Genomic DNA, 16,676 nt, shown 5'->3' with positions numbered 1-16,676 from the left:
CGTTGGCAACTCTGTCTTTCTCTATTTAAATACCTTCAAAATGTGAAGATGGGGTCTCCTTCCGGAGCTCCCCCTGTGGAGTGGGTGTGCTCAGGCCTCTTACTTGCTGCTTGGTGAGGCCCCAGACTGAAGACATGCCACCGCTGACCTTCACGGGGTTCTCGGGGCTCAGGCGGGAAGAGGTTCCCAGGAGGATGGAGCCACCCGAGCCGCCGATCGGATCTTTCTCATCCCAAAGCAAAATGTGGACGTCCACTCGATTCTTCTCACTGAGTCGGACAGGGCCTAAATAGTCACAGAAGGTGAAGGGTGTGTGTGCATGTGTGTGTGTGTGCACGCGCAGGTCTGGCCCACCATGCCCGCCCCCTCCGTGTGCTTCCCAGTAACTGGCCACCGGCTTCAGAGTTGACGCTCCTGACAGATATTAAAGAACAATTCACTTATGACAGCTAAACAGCAAACCATACGGAGAAAGCAAACTGCATTAACATCTGCTCGCTCGGCTCCATCTGCTCACTCGGCTGGGCCTCGCCTCCAGGGCCGCTCCTCCCTCCTGCCCTCCCCGGCTCTGGATGCCCAGACCCCTCTCAGGTGCGGGGGAGGTGTGGGGTAAGCCTGGATTGCAGGCAGTTTGGAGGTAGGGGATCCTGGAATGGACACTGGGTCTGCTGTTTGGTAGCTGTGTGGTTCGGGAGGACCAGTGGCATGTGTGTGCCTCAGTTTCCTCATCTGTGAAATGAGTGAGCAAGGCCCTTGCAGGAGTGGAAGGGTGTGTTGGGTGTACAGGCGACAGTGTCTGCTTGTCCCTTCTCTTTCCAGTATCTTCTATCTTCTTCCTCCTTCTCTCTCTTCTTTCCCTCTCTCTCTCTTCCTGGGTAAGGGATGGAACCCGGGACCTTGTGCGTGGTATGCAAGTGCTCCGCCACTGAGCGACATCCACAGCCCGTTTCCTTTTTGACCTTGAGACAGGATGTGCATGCAGCCCAAGCTGGCCTCCCATTTGGATCCTCCTACCTCAGCCTCCCGCATAGCTGGGCTTACAGGAATGCACGGCCGTGCCCAGAATTGTTGTCTAGGCTGGCCTTGAACTCTTTTCCATAGTTGGATGCTAAACTGCTCCTTTTGTGCCGATAGTGGGGTGGACACTCCACGACTGGAGCCCCACACCCCAGAGCTTGTCCTGAACATGTCTGCTTGTCCTCACTGAGACTCCAGCCGGAGCTGCCACCATTTAGTAGTGGGTCTTGGCCGCGGCTGTCTGTCCTGGAGCAGCCCCGTGCCGGCCGAAGCGGCCCTGTCTCCATCTGCCCTGTCCCCTGTCCCCCTCGCACCTGAGCCGAGTGTTGCGTGCAGCCAGCAAGACAAACCACCTGTTGTGACGGTAGTGTCTGGTCACCTGTCAGGCACCATTTCTAAAAATGTCTTTCTCTTCCTCCCCTGGCCCCTGGCTCCCGGGTGCTGCTGATGCCCCTGGCTGAGGGGGAGGGGCTAGAGAGGAGGTGGGGGAGGGGGAGAGGCTGGGTCCTTCTGCTTCCTCACCCATAAAATAGAGGTGCCAACAGCCCTGGCATCCAGGCCGTCATGTTCAGTGAGTCACCTCACACCAGGGACCCAGATCACTTGTAGGCACACACAAGGGGGCAGCTCCTAGCACTGTTGTCATTTTGGAAAGTTGGGGTGGCGGGACCCAGGCAGAGGGGTCTAGCCAGGAATTGAGCCTGTCTGGGGAGAGGAGGGAGGGGGGCGGCCAGGAGGCCCGTGCTGCGGGGGTGGGAGGCATCACCCCCTTTCTTGCTCTTCAGCTGGGACAGTCATGGGATAAAGGGGTGCTGACGGGCCCGTGTCTCCCCGAGAGGGGCGTGGGGCGTGTGGAGGTGAAGATCAACAAGGGCCCAGGACAGGCTGCGGACTGGACCTGTCCGTTCTCGAGGCCGAACACCTGAGAATCCACTCACAAACAGGAAAGCTTTAGTTGCTCCCCACATAGAGGTTATTTGTATTTGGCTCATTGCTGAGCAAAATCTCTCTCCACGTGGCCAGAAGGGCCAGCCTCTAGGTTCCCACTGGGGCTCGTCCCCTTGGAACTAATGACCTCCCATTCCACATCTTCCCTCACCCTAGGGACAAAGCCACACCCCGGGCTTAAGATCTAAAAACTACACATATTAACTAGAAATACAGATACGGGCACTGAAGGGTGGAGACCAGAGCCGAGTCCATTGTCTTTAGTTTCTTCAAAGGATGAGTATTATTCATCCTGAAGTCTGCCATCCGTTAGTTCACAACGTAAGCTCCACTGTATTAGACATTCTTACACTTGAAAAACAAGAACATTTAAGTCCATTTGAGAAAACCGTTTTAACTATGTGCTTATACCTTTTAGAAGTCTGTCTGGCAGCCAGGGATGGCCCTGGGGTGTAACCTCAGGGCCCTACACCTGCTACACACACACACACACACACACCTGCTACACACACACACACACACACACCTGTCTGTCATTTGAGCAACACCCTCACTCCTTAATGCTCTGGTTATTTTGAGATAGGGCCTCATCTCCCCCCGCCCCCAGACTAGCCTGGATGGAGCTTGGACGTAGGTGTGTACCACCATACCCCATACCCAGCCTGGAGAGGCAAAGGCAGATTTCCCATCCAGAGCAGTAACTGCAGGGAGGGTGGGGAGGGGTGTCGTGCACCGTGGTCGCTTGCTGTTACTGAGCAGCAGCCAGGGAGTGTGTTGGGGTTGCTTGACCCCTGGCTGGGAAGGGAAGGCACCAGGGCTCTCCCACTGGGTGACATCAAGTTGGGAAGTGACTGTCACCAGGCCATGCGCTCTGAACTCTGGGCCTGGGCGCTGTCCCTCAGCTCTTCAGCTCAAGGCGAGCGCTCTACCACTTGAGCCACAGCGCCACTTCCAGTTTTCTGGTGGTTTATTGGAGAGAAGAGTCTCACAGACTTTCCTGCCTGGGCTGGCTTTGAACCACGATCCTCAGATCTTGGCCTTCTGAGTAGCTAGGATGACAGGCGTGAGCCACCGGCGCTATTCCTCTAATTCCCCCCAACACCCCTCCAGTCTCGCTCTCTGATAGACAGCCGTCCCCTTCACCATGACCAGACATGCCCATGGCACACGGGAAGCAGAGGACGGCAGGCGGGCCCCGGCGGGAGCTTGGCCAAGGAAGGAATGATGTGCCAAGGCCGGGTGTGCCAAGGCAAACACAGGCCCATAAAGGAGATTTAGGGGAGACGGCACCACGGTCGTTCGTCCTTCCGCGTCGTAGAAGTAATTTATTAGCAGCTGCCAGCAAGGCTCCGTTCTGACCTGGCATGGCGGGCGATTTTAGGAGCTTTCTTCTCCCTCCCGCGCCCCCCCCCACTCCACCCCACACAGCCCGAGCTCTGAGATGATATAAATTAATTGGGTTTGTGTGCGCATAGTTGTGTGTCTCCATTTCCTTATTTCTGGCGGCCCTCCTCCTGTCTGTCCGGGCTCCGTGAGCATTCCTGGCCCTCCGTCCGGAGCGTCTCCCAGGAGAACAAAGCCTATTGCTGTATGCGGAGTGAGGGGGGTGGCTGGGGGCGAAACTCCAGCAGTGGACACAGGGGAGAGCGGAGCAGGGTGGCCAGCAGTCCCTCAGCTGGCCCTCTATGCACTGACCACCCTGGCACAAAGATCTGGCCCTCAGTGATTGATTCCTCCCCGGGTCTGGTGGCGGACGTGTCACCCCCTGAGGGTCATTGCGAAAACACAGTTTCTCTCCATGTCAGTGGGTGAGTCCGACCCAGCTCCTTAGCTGGCCAGGCTCCGGCTGTTCCCTCCGGGGAAGCGGTGCCCACCCTGTCTGCCCAGGGCCAGCGTGGGTTCCCCGGGGACCACGGGGTCGCTGATGTCACCACGCCTTCAGCACACACCAGGATGAGTGCACAGGGTGAACACGCCAGTGTGGGCCGTATCTCAGGAGACTTTTCAGTTGGGTGAACCCCGACCTGTTTCTTAAGACTGTTTTCTTTACTCATGTATTTGGTTGCTAGTTTCTGCCACCAAGCTCATTATGCAGGAAGTCGGGGACCGAGGCAGATGCACCCCATTTCTTGCTGAGAAGGAGCTGTCATCTCCGTTACGTGTTTGCAGCCAAAATCTACTGATTTAACGAAAGTCCTGCTACAACGTTGCTCGATTAACGTTAGTCCCGTGCTGTTCATGAGCTCCACGCTGCCTCGCGTCTACCGTGTGGTATTCTTTGGGTTCCAGCCCCCATACGCTCCCTCTATGAGTATTTGAGCTTAGAAAACAAGATCCCAGAAGTCAGGTGGAGAGGCCCATGCCTGTAATCCCAACACTCTGGAAACTGAGGCAGGAGGCTCCTGAGTGTGAGGCTAGCCTGGACTACATAGTGAGACCACCTTAAAAAATAAAGGAAGTGGAGGGGGCTGGGAAGGGGGCTCAGTGGTAGAGCGCTTGCTTTGCATGCTCGAGGCTGTGGGTTCGATTCCTCAGCACCACATAAGCAAAAAGAAAAAAGCCAGAAGTGGCGCTGTGGTTCAAGTGGTACAGCGCTCGCCTTGAGCTGAAGAGCTGCGGGACAGCGCCCAGGCCCAGAGTTCAGGCCCCACAACTGACAAAATAAATAAGTCAAAAGGGAGGGGGAGGGGAGGGGAGGGAAGGGAAAGGGGGGGGGCTCACACAATGGGAATCCTGCAGTATTTCTCTTCCGGAGCTGGCTTAGCTCACTGGGCTGGTGTCCCCAGGTCACTGGGGCTGCACCCATTATCCGGACTCTTTCTTGTGGACAGGGCAGACCTGTGCTGTTGCGTAGACACCGCTCTCGGCCTTTACCTTCTCTTCGGTGCTACCTCTGCCTCCTTGCTTCCCCCCATCTCCACACCACATGGTAGGCTGCCTTGTAGGAGGGCATGGAAAGACCCAGAAGGTTTGGATCCACATTGTCCCTGGCCCTGGGGGAAGGCCCCATGCCCTGGCACTCAGCTAGCTGCCACTGGGCTTTTGGCCTAGGACTCCGGCCCAGGCTGCGTGGCCTGACCAAGGACAGTGTCATTCATCCACAGGCTGGACGCTGGCTAAAGCGGTAGGCACACGTTTAATTAGGACAGGACTGTTAACCAGAGATGGAGGGAGAAGAACGTAGCAGGTTTGTCCAGAGGTGGCTGGGCCTTTCCACAGGGAAAGAGGGGAACGTGGGGCTCAGAAGAGTCGGGAAGTGGAAAGTCCCACACTGCAGGAAGGCTGCCTGGGTTTGCTCACCAGTGCTGGTGGACGCCAGATTTCTACCCGGGCACAGGAAGATGCACCCTCCTTCTGGTGTTGGCTGGAGAAAGCTCATTTAGGGGGCAACCTTGAGTTTTTCTCAGGCAGGTGCTTCAAGGAGAATCGGGTCACAGACACGAGGCCTTGGGCAGCTAGAAACTGTGCTCCTGTCCTGGTTGAGTCTGGACAGAACTAGGCTGAACTGGTGGAGGAGGAGGAGGAGGCTCAGGGCCCTGCCGGAGTCTGAATGGAGCCCCGTGGTGACCTTGTCAGTGTCTCCCTCCTCTCGAAGCCAGTTCAGGGTTCTGGTTCTTGCTGCTTTGTTCCCATTCACATCTGCATGAGTACCCCAGTTCTAGTCTTCTTCCTGTTTTCTTTTTGTCGGTCATGGGGCTTGAACTCAGGTCCTAGCTCTATTGCTCCAGACTAGCACTCTACCATTTAAACCACAGTGTTATTTCTGGGGATTTTTTTGATGGTCAATTGGAGGTAAGAGTCTCATGGATTTTCCTGCCTGGGCTGGCTTTGAACCGGGATCCTCAGAGCTCAGCCTATGGAGTAGCTAGGATGTCAGGCGTGAGCCACCGGCGCCCAGCTCTCTGTGGGTTCTTACTGCACATCGAATTGACATCTCAGAAATGAGACGAGGAGGCTGGGGTAGAAATCCATCCTGAGGTCTCAACATCAGAGACCAGGGGGAAAGGTAGGAATAGCCCCAGGCGCAGACAGAAGGGCAGCGGGTCACGGCCCCCACCACGCTTGGAGCCATGCCATGCCTAGCATCTTCCACCCGATGGGACTGGACGAGGAACGGGCACAAGGTTGAACGGAGAGGGAGGACATCATTGTATTTATTTTTTGGGGGGGGGGTCTGGTTGTGGGGCCTGAACTCTGGGCCTGGGCACTGTCCCTCAGCTCTTCAGCTCAAGGCTAGCGCTCTACCACTTGAGCCACAGCACCACTTCTGGCTTTTTTCTTTTTGCTTATGTGGTGCTGAGGAATCGAACCCAGGGCCTCAGGCATGCAAGGCAAACGCTCTACCACTGAGCCACCTTCCCAGCCCCCGACATCATTGTATTTAATTCTTCATCTGGAATAAAAATGGATGGTAGGACAGCTGTGAGGGAAGGCAGCGGCCGAGCAATTAGGGTTTCAGAGCTTGCACGCAAAACATTTGAATGTACAATTATTGTTAATAGGTCCATTAAAATAAAATAAGTCAAAGGGCAGACATGGGCACAAGCAACCCAAGGTGAGAGAGTTGGATTGGTAAGAATAAAAGGGGCAGGGCCAGTTCATCAAAATAGGGAATTCACAAGCCCCTCCATCTTCTACACAGAGACCATCAGATGAGTTGGGTTGTCATTTTTCCTCTTGTGTTGGGCAGTAGGCCTGTTCCAGAAGTTTCAGATATGATCATGGTCCCCAGAGCACCGGTGATGGCCACTCCACACCGTTATCCTCCTCGTGTTCCCGATGAGGACTCGGAGAGGGACATGAGCACTTCCCTCCTGTCGGCTCTCCTTGGTTATCTTCACGTCCTTCCCTTGCTCCGCTGATTCCCAGAGCACCAGAGCCCGTCCAAGCCTGGGGCGCGTGATGCTTTGGTGGGGGGAGTGTCTCATGTGTTCAGGTGCACTGATGCCTGCTGAGGGTCTGGAAACCTCCCATGGTTGGCTTCTGTGCAGGGACAGGAATGTGGAGAGTGTGGGTGTCTGGATGGCGGGTTCCGGAGGAGAGGAGAGGAACGTTCTTTCTTTGCACCTTGGGGTTCAGATGGAGAATCGGGGAGGCAATGAGGTTGCTTCTTGGTGGATGGGCCCATGTATCAAGTACTTTGTTAAAGAGTGGATATTCTTTTAGGTTATTAAATCTCACAATAGCAACCACATGGAGGACTCCTGGGGGGAGGTTTTGCTGGGTGAAATGAGTCAGGGGAGTATTCATGGCTTACGTTTCTGAAGCAGAAACCATAACACTCAAAGAGCTGGAAGGTGGTGGCTGAACGGAGGAGGGAGCAGGAGGAGGGAGCAGGAGGAGGGAGGTTTGGGGAGCTGCTAACCAAAGGGCATCAAGTTGCTGTTGCGCAACCACCCTCCTAGTTGGCAGCACTGTAGTAGATACTGAAAACACGGGTTGACAGGGTAAAGCGCATCAATCAAGATGTTTGATTTTCTTCAGAATGATTTTCTTGAAAAGAGTGAGGTGGGAAAATGAGAGAGAGAGAACGAGCGAGGGGGAGGGGGAGAGGAGGTCCTATGACTAGGAGCCAGCGTTGACCTGGAGGTGACAGATATTCTCAGGCCCTCCGGAGGTTGCCTGAAACTCACTGAGACTCTTCTAGAAGCTATTAGGTATCTATGATGTCTTCAATCCAGAAGACAAGTCCCTTCTTCTGACACCAGCATCGTTCGGCTTCCCTCAGCAGCCGAGGAATATCCGAGGCAGGCGGGAGGTGGCAGGGCCATGCTGAGCCCAGCCTTTCCTCCCCTCGGTGCTGGCCTCCCCTGTAGTGGCCCCCCTCCCCCAGCCACACATTGTGCGGCGGGTTGAGATGGATGGCCATCCGCCGTTCTGGGATCGTCAGCTCAGCTTCATTGGCTGTGGCGGATGCAGAGAAATGATGGCCGGGTTTCCCGCATCTCCTGGTGACGTTTCGTCAGAAACTGGGACAGAATGTCCGCCTTCGAAATAGGGAGCTTCTGGACGTTTTCTGCTCAGGGGCCCAACTCGGGAGTGACAACAAGGATTTCGATCTGCCCTTGTGCTGTGTTAGTCAGGATGAGCTAGGCCGTGCTGCAGTAACAGAGCTCCTCCTCCCCCCCCTCCCCATGTGTGTGGTTTGAAGCAGATTTGAAGGAGATTTCTTGGCCTTTGGTTGCTGTAAGAGGAGGGGGAAAAGTCTGAAATAGATACTGGAAAGGAAAGGAGAAAAGCTGAGTTTTGCCCATGGTTTTGGAGGTGTGAGTCCAGGGTTGGATGCTGCTTTGGGGCCTGCGGTGAGGCAGTTCGGGCGGTAGAGAAACAGCCCCCTGCCTCCCGGCAATGGGTAGTAGAAACGAGAGAGAGGAGAGAGGGCCAGGACTCGACTCACCCTCCCTTTGCAGTACTTCATCCTCCGGGCCTCCCAGCTCCTGTGGCCTTGTGTTGTTCGGTGGTCCCTGCTCCCTGTCCTCTCCCTCTGGGACCGTGACCCCATGGTCCACTGCCCAGCCTTGACATGGAGTTGAGCTGGAGTCCTCTTCCACCTACGGAAGACCTTTGGCCGTATATAACCTCGTGGCATGACGCAGCCTGTGGTAAAGAAGGGGACAGAGTGGTGGCGTAAACCGTGTTCTCTGCCTCCTATCCTCACCTCAGGATGGGAAGTATTAAGGGCACTATTCTACCCTCCTTTAAAAAAAATAAATGAAAAGTAACTCTGGGTGCTAGGGGCTCATGCCTGTAATCGTACCCACATGGGAGGGAAGTTGGGAGGGTCACAGTTCGAGGCTAGTCTAATTCAAGACCCCATCTCAATTGCTATCTGGATGCAGTAGTGTGCACCTGTCTTCCTAACTAAGTGAGTAGCGTAATAGGTGGATTGGGATCCAGGCAGGCCTGGGCATACGTGTGAAACTGCTCGTTCTTTCAGACCAAAGCCTCGGGAATGAGTGCCAAGCAGAAAGAAGGGGCATGTTCCAGAAGCTATTCAAGGCATCTGACCCAGACTTTGAATGACCAGGGACTCTCCATTGTGCTCAGCAGCTGAACAGGGGGTGCAGTGTGGCAGGTCTCGGGGTTTGCCTTCCTCCTGAGCCGTGCAGCCAAGTTCCTTCTGCACAGGCTCTATAGGTTCCCTTCAGGGGAAAAAAAAAAAGCCAAAGCCTCTTTGATTTCCACAGAATCAACAGTGGCTCAGTGCGATTTCTCTCATGGGCACAGATACATGAGCGTGTCCTAAAAGCAGTGGGATGTATATGATATCCTACCAATATTTTCTCCCTTTATAACTTTAACCACACCATTTCCAGCCCTCCCATACACCATCACTGCACTGTTTGCTGCCAGTGGGAATCTGGAAGAATATGTCAGCCAGTGGCAGAGACGTGGTCAAGGAGCATGGAGAATTGTAGCTGTCCACTCCTTGGGAGTTTATGAAAGCCTTAGTTTCTGGTAGAAAGTCATCTCATATGTCCTGATGGAACTGAGGTCCAAAGAGAAAAGACCTAAGCCACTTAGCAAAGGGAAATTCAGACTCCTCAAACTACGGGTCCAGTCATTTTGTCCTTGGTAGTGATAAAGGTACTGAGATTTTCAACTCCAGGCCTTGTACTTGCCACATCCCTCATTCCCTTTGCTTTTTCGGTTTTGTCTTTCAGATCAAGTCTCACTGACTTTGCTCAGGCTTTATTTTTGGCCTCAGGCCATGATTCTCCTACCTCTGCCTCCTGAGTAGCTGGGATTATAGAGTTGCACCACCTCACCGTACTTAGCATGATGGCCCAGTGACATTTCTCCCCTGTATTTCTTTCTGGTCTTGCGCAGGATGGATACTTGTCTCACCGACCCAAGGAGAAAGTACGCACAGACAGCAACAACGAAAACTCAGTCCCTAAGGACTTCGAGAACGTAGACAACAGCAACTTTGCACCCAGGACTCAAAAGCAGAAGCACCAGCCCGAGTCGGCGAAGAGAGCCCCGGTGCGGCTGAAGGAGCGACTGCAGAGGAAGCTGGAGCTTCAGGATAAAGGACAGGGACATTCGGTCCTGGGGAAAGGCTCCAAGGAGCTGCCACCTCCAGGAAGGAGAGCCGCAGCCAACAGCAGCCAGGCAAAGGATGTGCCCAGACAGCCCCACGCCAGGAAAAGTGGTGGTGCCTCTCCCGAGGTCAAATACGACCAGCCACCCAAGTGCGACATCTCGGGCAAAGAGGCCATCTCCGCCCTGTCCCGCGCCAAGTCCAAGCACTGCCGCCAGGAGATCGCAGAGACCTACTGCCGCCACAAGCTGGGCCAGCTGATGCCGGAGAAGGTGACCCGCTTCTGCCCCCTGGAGGGTGAGTGCCGGCCCCTTCCCTGGGCCCCCCCCCACCCCTCTGACCACCACCCCTGCCCCATGTGTGTCCCTGCTCGGAGAATTCCTGCAAGGAAAGTTTTATGAAGTGAAATGTCCTTCTGTGACCCATTTATGGGCTCCGTGGCTGATGAGGTGGGCTGGTGGGAATGAAGGCTGGGGGCGGTGAGTGGCCCGGCGGCCAGGGGGTGCTTTCTCTGCCAGAACTTCAGGCTGAGAAGCGGTGTGAATGTAAGGTACTGTGCTCGCCTGGGGACTGGATGCCTCTGGGTGCTGACTCTGGGGCCTCTGTGAGCAACTTTCCTGTTTTCCATGTTCCCTCCCTCCCTCCCTCCCTCCTTCGTTCTTTCCTCCCTTCCTCCCCCTCCCTCCCTTCCTCTCTTTCTTCCTTCCTCCCTTCCTTCTATCTTTCCTTCCCTCCCTCCTTCCTTTCTTTCCTTTCTTTTCCCTCCCTCCTCCTTTCTTTTCCCTCCCTCTCTCTCTCCTTATTTGCGTCCACATTCCCCGCTTCCTTCCCGCCGGTGCCACACACTGTGGACAGCCTCAAGCCTGCCGGGGCAGGTGTTCTACCGCTTGAGTCATAACCCCAGACCTTTTCTCACTTTCAGTCTGTTTATTTTCCACGTAGGGTCAGGGCTGGCCTCGGACCACCCTCCTCTCACCTCTGCCTCCGCTGTAGCCGAGGTGAGGGACACACCTCACCATGCCCGGCTGATGGCTCGAGATGGGGTTTTGCTTACTTTCCGCCTAGCTGGCCTCCCGCAGCTAATAATCGGGGAGTGATGGATGCTAGTTGGGGAGGAGCTTGATCAGGAAGCGGGGCTGCCTGGGGTCAAGTCTCCCGCGTGTGTGCTGTGAGACTTGGGGCACCTTACTCGACTCCTCTGTGGCTTGGTGTCTCCATTGGCTTGGGGGTGTGAGTTTGCAGGGGTCACTTGGAGGCGCCGGCTGCCCTGGCCACGGCACACGCCCTCCAGGGACCCCTCGAGCCGGTTAATGGGGTTGGCACTTGTGCCAGGGCCCACACTGCCCCAGCGCCACGTTCATTTCCTGCATCACAGCCTCCTCCTTTTGCAGTAAACTTACTGTGAATAGACTAATTGCAAAATAACCCTAATTGGGTAGTTATCAATGAGCAACTTCCCGCGGAACAAAACGGCTTACAATTAATAGCATTTAAGCCATAAAGTATTCTTCTACAGAAAGCTAAGATGTAATTACACCCCATAGGGAGAGTCTGCTCCTTTCTGGAAACCATGACACCCACCCAGGATTCCCTCTGCCTGGGAGGGATTTCAGCGTCTGCCCGGTGGCCAGGGAGACAGGCTGGAGGGCAGCGTGGGGGGCGCGGGTGGGGACGCACGCCCTGAGACGCCCCAGAAGTTGAGGGCTTTTAAAGAGACAGCCCCTGGGGGATGAAAGTCTGGAAACTTCCGAGGGAGGGAAATGGATTTTTCCACGTGGACTTTTATGAAGAGCTCAACGCTCGATTCCCCCGGCCTTCCTTCACGGAGCCTGAGTTCCCGGTAGCACAAGTTGCCATCGCGTGTGCACTCACACGCACACACGCGTGTGCACACACACACACATCCTAGGGCCTCCCCTGGGCCTGTGGTCTCTCCATATCCCTCCCTGGGCTTCCGCCCTGTGCGGTAGGGTATGCGGCCATGTTGGATGGAAGGCCAAGGGAAGCCGGAAGTAGAGAGAGGATTTCCGCCCGTAGATCCAGGGCCTCTGCAGAGCAGATGGAATCCCAGTCCTGCCTTTTCCTAGCTGCGAGGCCCCAACCTCCCACCTCCTCAGCCTCCTCCTCCCACCCCGCTCTCTGCACGGCCGCTGACTGGACTGCGGTGCACCAGGGCAGCAGGGACCGGGCTGTGGCTGGTCATGGTGTGGGTGAAGGGGACAGACGGGGAGCAGACAGCCTCTGAGACGGGGTGGCCCTGTGTCCCAGGGGCCCTCTGCGCCCCATAGGCTGTGCCCTTCATACATGGGCTGGTAGCGTCCGGCACCTCCCTCCTCAGTCCCTTACGATGCCCCTCACCACCTGCCCTGGCCGCACCTCTGACTGGATGTTAGTGTACATGGAAGCCCTCCAGGATCACCCCTGGGCATCCCCCCATTGCCCCCAAAGCTTCAGCCACGGGGGCTGTATTGATGGGGGAGGGGCACACTCCCGTCAGCAAGCGCACTCTGTGCCGACTGCCAAGCAGTGCCCCTCCTCAGCCTGGCCACGTGTGCCACGGAGCTCCACCCCATCCCGTGCCCACCAGCTTCCTGGCATTGTTCATCCACAGATCTGAGTACTCAACCACACACCTAGGTGATCCATTATGAGCTTGGTGCTCAACCACTGACTTAGGTGCTCCGGCACTAAGCTAGGTACCCCCGCCACCGAGCAAGGTACTTCACCACAGAGCTAGGAGCTCAGCCAGGAGCTTTGCAGCCTGGAGGAGCCACGGAATTTGGCCGCAGGAACCTTGTGTGGCTCCATCTCCCTGTGTATGGCAGAGATCTGGGCAGCCAGGCCCAGAGGCAGGCTGGTCTCAGTCATCCATCTCTTGCTTGGTCTGGAAATGGCCAGTGGTGGCTTCTCCCTGTTTCTCTGCCTGTGTCTCGTCACCGTGGGATATCTGTGTTCATGTAAAAATGATAAAGCAATAATTTTTCATTGTATCCTTCAGTCACCCATGAGAGATTGGATTTAGGTCACAATTTATTACTCCGTGGAATTGAATCCAATTTTTAACACCATGTCAGCCTCCCCGGTATTAGAGCCCTTTAATGGCTGTGAAATTTATACAATGATAAAGTAATTTAAAACATATGTAGGAAGAGCGTCAAGCAAATTGATGTGTATAGAAACCCAGGGTAAAAAAATTGAATAGGAGATAAACACAGAAAATGGGGATTGATTAGAGGAGAGCTGAAACAGTGCTCCCGTTGATAAACTCTTAATGGCAAAATTAGTAAACTAATTTATGCCTCGCAACTTTGAGACGGGTTTATGTAGCCCTAAATCAGGATTGAGGCTCAGCCGCAGAGCACAAATTAATGGCTCACTTCGCTTTGGCTTGCTACAGCCGAGTAGCAGAGAGGCCCAGAGCCTGAGGCCAAGATGCCTGCCTTCAGCCACCAGAGAGGCCCAGAGCCTGAGGCCAGGCTGTCGGCCTTCAGCCACTAGAGAAGAGAGATGGAGAGAAAGAAGAGGGGTGGGAGAGACAGCGGACCCTTGTCCAGTTTTTAAGCCATACTCAAATAGCACAGAAGGTATGCTGGCTCTAGTTTTCTTTCATTGTGGTCATATAACATAACACTGTTGGCCAGGCATGATGGCGCCCATCTGTAATATCAGCTACTTGGGAAGGATAGACTTTCCAGTTCGGGAGACCCCCATCTCAGTGGACAAGCCAGCAACGGTGGTACACGCCTTTGGTCGCATTCACATGGGAGGCAGAAGTAAGTGGATTGAGGTCCAAAGCCAGGCCCAGGCAAAAGTGTGAGACCCTACTTGAAAAAGCAGTCAAGCCACGAGAACTAGGAGTCTGGACCAAGTGGTAGAGCATCTGCGTAGCAAGCACAAGGCCCTGAGTTCCATCCCTGGTAAGGGAAAAAGAAAACTTTTAGAATAATTCCGTTGCATCCTATGAGCGTGAACATTTAGGATCGGTTAATCAAAAATTAGAAAATTCAGAAGCTCACCTCCACCCGTTGGTCCACTGGAGACATGACCACCAAGCGTGTGGTTTTTGTTGGGTCCCTCGATCTAGTGTGCAGGAAAACAGGTTGGCTTTGTGATCATCGTCATAAATCGTATGAAACGGACAGATAAAATGACAGCATCTGGTAGAGGGTGAGGATTGCAGTGCTGCGTGAAGCTGGTTTCCCTTGGGTCTGAGATGCGTCTGGAGGGCTGGCCTGGTAGTGCCGACTTGGTTCAGGACGTTATGAGCAGTGCGGCGGGGACCGTTGCTTTCAGAGCCTGGGCCTCAAAGGACAATTTCATCTGGTTATCTGCCCCAGCCCTTGCGTTGCATGCCGTGGACACAGGAACATGCTCTCCAGTGCACAGAGTGCTATCCAAGGATTGTCCTGTGATTTAGAAGGCGCCCTACTGCATAATGCACTTGTAGAGCAGCGGAACTTCCGGTGAATCCATGAAGCTCCAGACCTCATTTGTGCATCTGGAAGGCACGGAGGTTCCTGGAGTTGGGGAGGGGCTCTACACCGGGGTTCTCTGGCTCCTTGGGCAGGAGCCTCCTGAATGTGAAGTGGGGTAGCATCCTGACCCCCGGTGTCCTCGGGAGCCTGCCTGTGGCGCTAGGGGCGTGCGCGTAGCCTCCGTGTTCTTCACTTCCTTCATCTGTGAATCGGGCTAACAGTAGCACACAGGAATTCCTTGCAGTACCAATCTTCCTATCCCGGCCCTCCTCCCTCTACCAAACGTCCTATCACGGTCCTGCTCCTTCGCTTGCCCTGCCCTCCTGGGAGCTCAGGTTGAATTATCAGTTCCCATGTCTCATCCAGCATGGCGACTCAGCCCTGTACTCAACTATCCTCCACCAGTGCCCTTCTCCCATGGATATGTGCGTGCACACACGCATTCACACACACACACACAAACACACAGTGTAGGGCTTGCTTTCCTAGCTCAACTTCTTACACCTGCCTCTGTCCTGGTAGTGTTCTTACAGGCTTCAGTGAACTCTGGCCCATGGGCTTCGTGGTGGTCTGCTCCTCCTCCAGACCCCCCTCCCACCCCACCCCTCCCTGCCCCATAGCTCACTGGGCCAGCTCTCCCTCTCCACGCTGCCCCTCCCTCACCCCCACCCCCGCCTCCTGCAGCCCCTTTTCTCTCCACAGAGAAAACGCTAGCCGCAGCAAAGCCTTTCCCACGCACCGTTGTCCCTGCCCAGGCCCTGCGCTCATGCCTGTCCTCCAAGCTCCTGTTGTTTCTCTGATCTGGGCTCAATTCAGGATGCCTCTGCCTTTCTTCTGCAGAGCTGATCCCGCTTGGTAACTACTATGTGGGCAGCCATCAATTCAGCATCTTCTTAGATCCAAGCTAGACTCGGCCAAACAGGAGGGCAGATCCTGCCTTCTCTTTTAAAGACTTAGCCCATTCAGAACAAGGCGGATACCCTGGTGGATGCTGGGGTTGATGGACGGATGCACGAATGGATGCATGGATGGATGATGAGAGAGGATGGATGGATAGGAGAATGGATGGATGGATGGTGGTGAGCGATGGGTGGATGGATATAAATATTGGAGAGAGATAGTTGGACTGCAGCTCATTATATGAAACCTCACAGCCAGGTGTGGTAGAGCAGGCTTATAATCCCAGCTAGTCATAAAGCCTATGTGGGAGATTTTGGTTTGAGGCTACCCTGGGCAACATTAGTAAGACCCTATCTCACAAACAGACTAAAGCAAAAAGGGCTGGGTAGGGGACGTGGTTTAAGTGGTAAAGTGTGTTCCTCACAAGCGTAAAGCCCTGAGTTCAATCCCCAGTACTGCCAAGAAAACTTCAGCCTGTGCCCAGATCCAGCCTGCCCGCTGACAGGTGAAACGTGCCAGACATGTGCCCCATACAACACCGGGGACCTTGGCCTCTGAGCCGGAGCTCTCTAAGGCTGAGTTGACAAGAAGGATCACCGCTGTCTTTGACGGAGGTGAGGACTCAGAGCAGACAGACCGGGCAGTGATGCCGGAGGGGGCCACCGCGGAGCCCCCTGGGCGTGGTTCTGCGCTGCATGCAGCATGCAGGAGGGGACCCCATGGGTTCCAGATGGTCCCTTCCCAGCGCTGGTGAGACGCGCCGATCGCAGCCATCCCCAGCTTCTAATTACTGCTCTGTGCCTGGCAGGAAGGAAGAGACCTTTGGCAGGGGCGCACTTCGCAGCTAATCTGCAACCCAGCGCGGCCGGCCTTAATTACATGTGTGCTTCCTGGAGCCACGAGAAAGGTTCTGGAAAACGGATCCACTGCCTGTCAGGACAAAGGACGCTGGTCTCCCACCTCAGCGCAACTGGTGTCTTCAGCCTCGACCCCTAGCTGAGCATGGGGTGGGAGTGGGGCGGGGAGGGAAAGCAGGGCTTTCCACCGAGGAGGCCAGTGAGAGGTGGGAAAAGTCCATGGTGGGGGGGGGGGAAGAGAGAGAGAAATAGTAATTTCTCTGCTAAGTCTTTGAAATTCTTCCCAGTCTGAGAATGGGGGTGGGGGGGAACACTGAAAAGCACAGAGCTGACTCCTAATGATGATAAAGATGATGACAACCACAACAACGACGACGATGATGATGATGATGATGATGACGATGATGACAATGATGACGATGACGATGAAGATGA

General features: G+C 55.0%; 1 protein-coding gene across 1 annotated transcript in view; it reads left to right on the top strand.

Moving 5' to 3' along the window:
* Positions 1-16,676, top strand: part of Xylt1 (xylosyltransferase I) — a 112,379-nt gene that overhangs the window by 22,808 nt on the left and 72,895 nt on the right. Inside the window, exon 3 of the mRNA XM_013011197.1 lies at positions 9,796-10,306. Coding sequence (XP_012866651.1) covers positions 9,796-10,306 — 511 coding nt within the window. The remainder of the gene's footprint in view (positions 1-9,795; positions 10,307-16,676) is intronic.

This window comes from Dipodomys ordii, unplaced genomic scaffold (genome assembly GCF_000151885.1).
Source record: "Dipodomys ordii isolate 6190 unplaced genomic scaffold, Dord_2.0 Scaffold14, whole genome shotgun sequence".
Lineage (NCBI taxonomy): Eukaryota > Metazoa > Chordata > Mammalia > Rodentia > Heteromyidae > Dipodomys > Dipodomys ordii.
The sequence above is the reverse complement of the archived record's forward strand: the minus strand, read 5'-3'. Positions and strand labels throughout refer to the sequence as shown.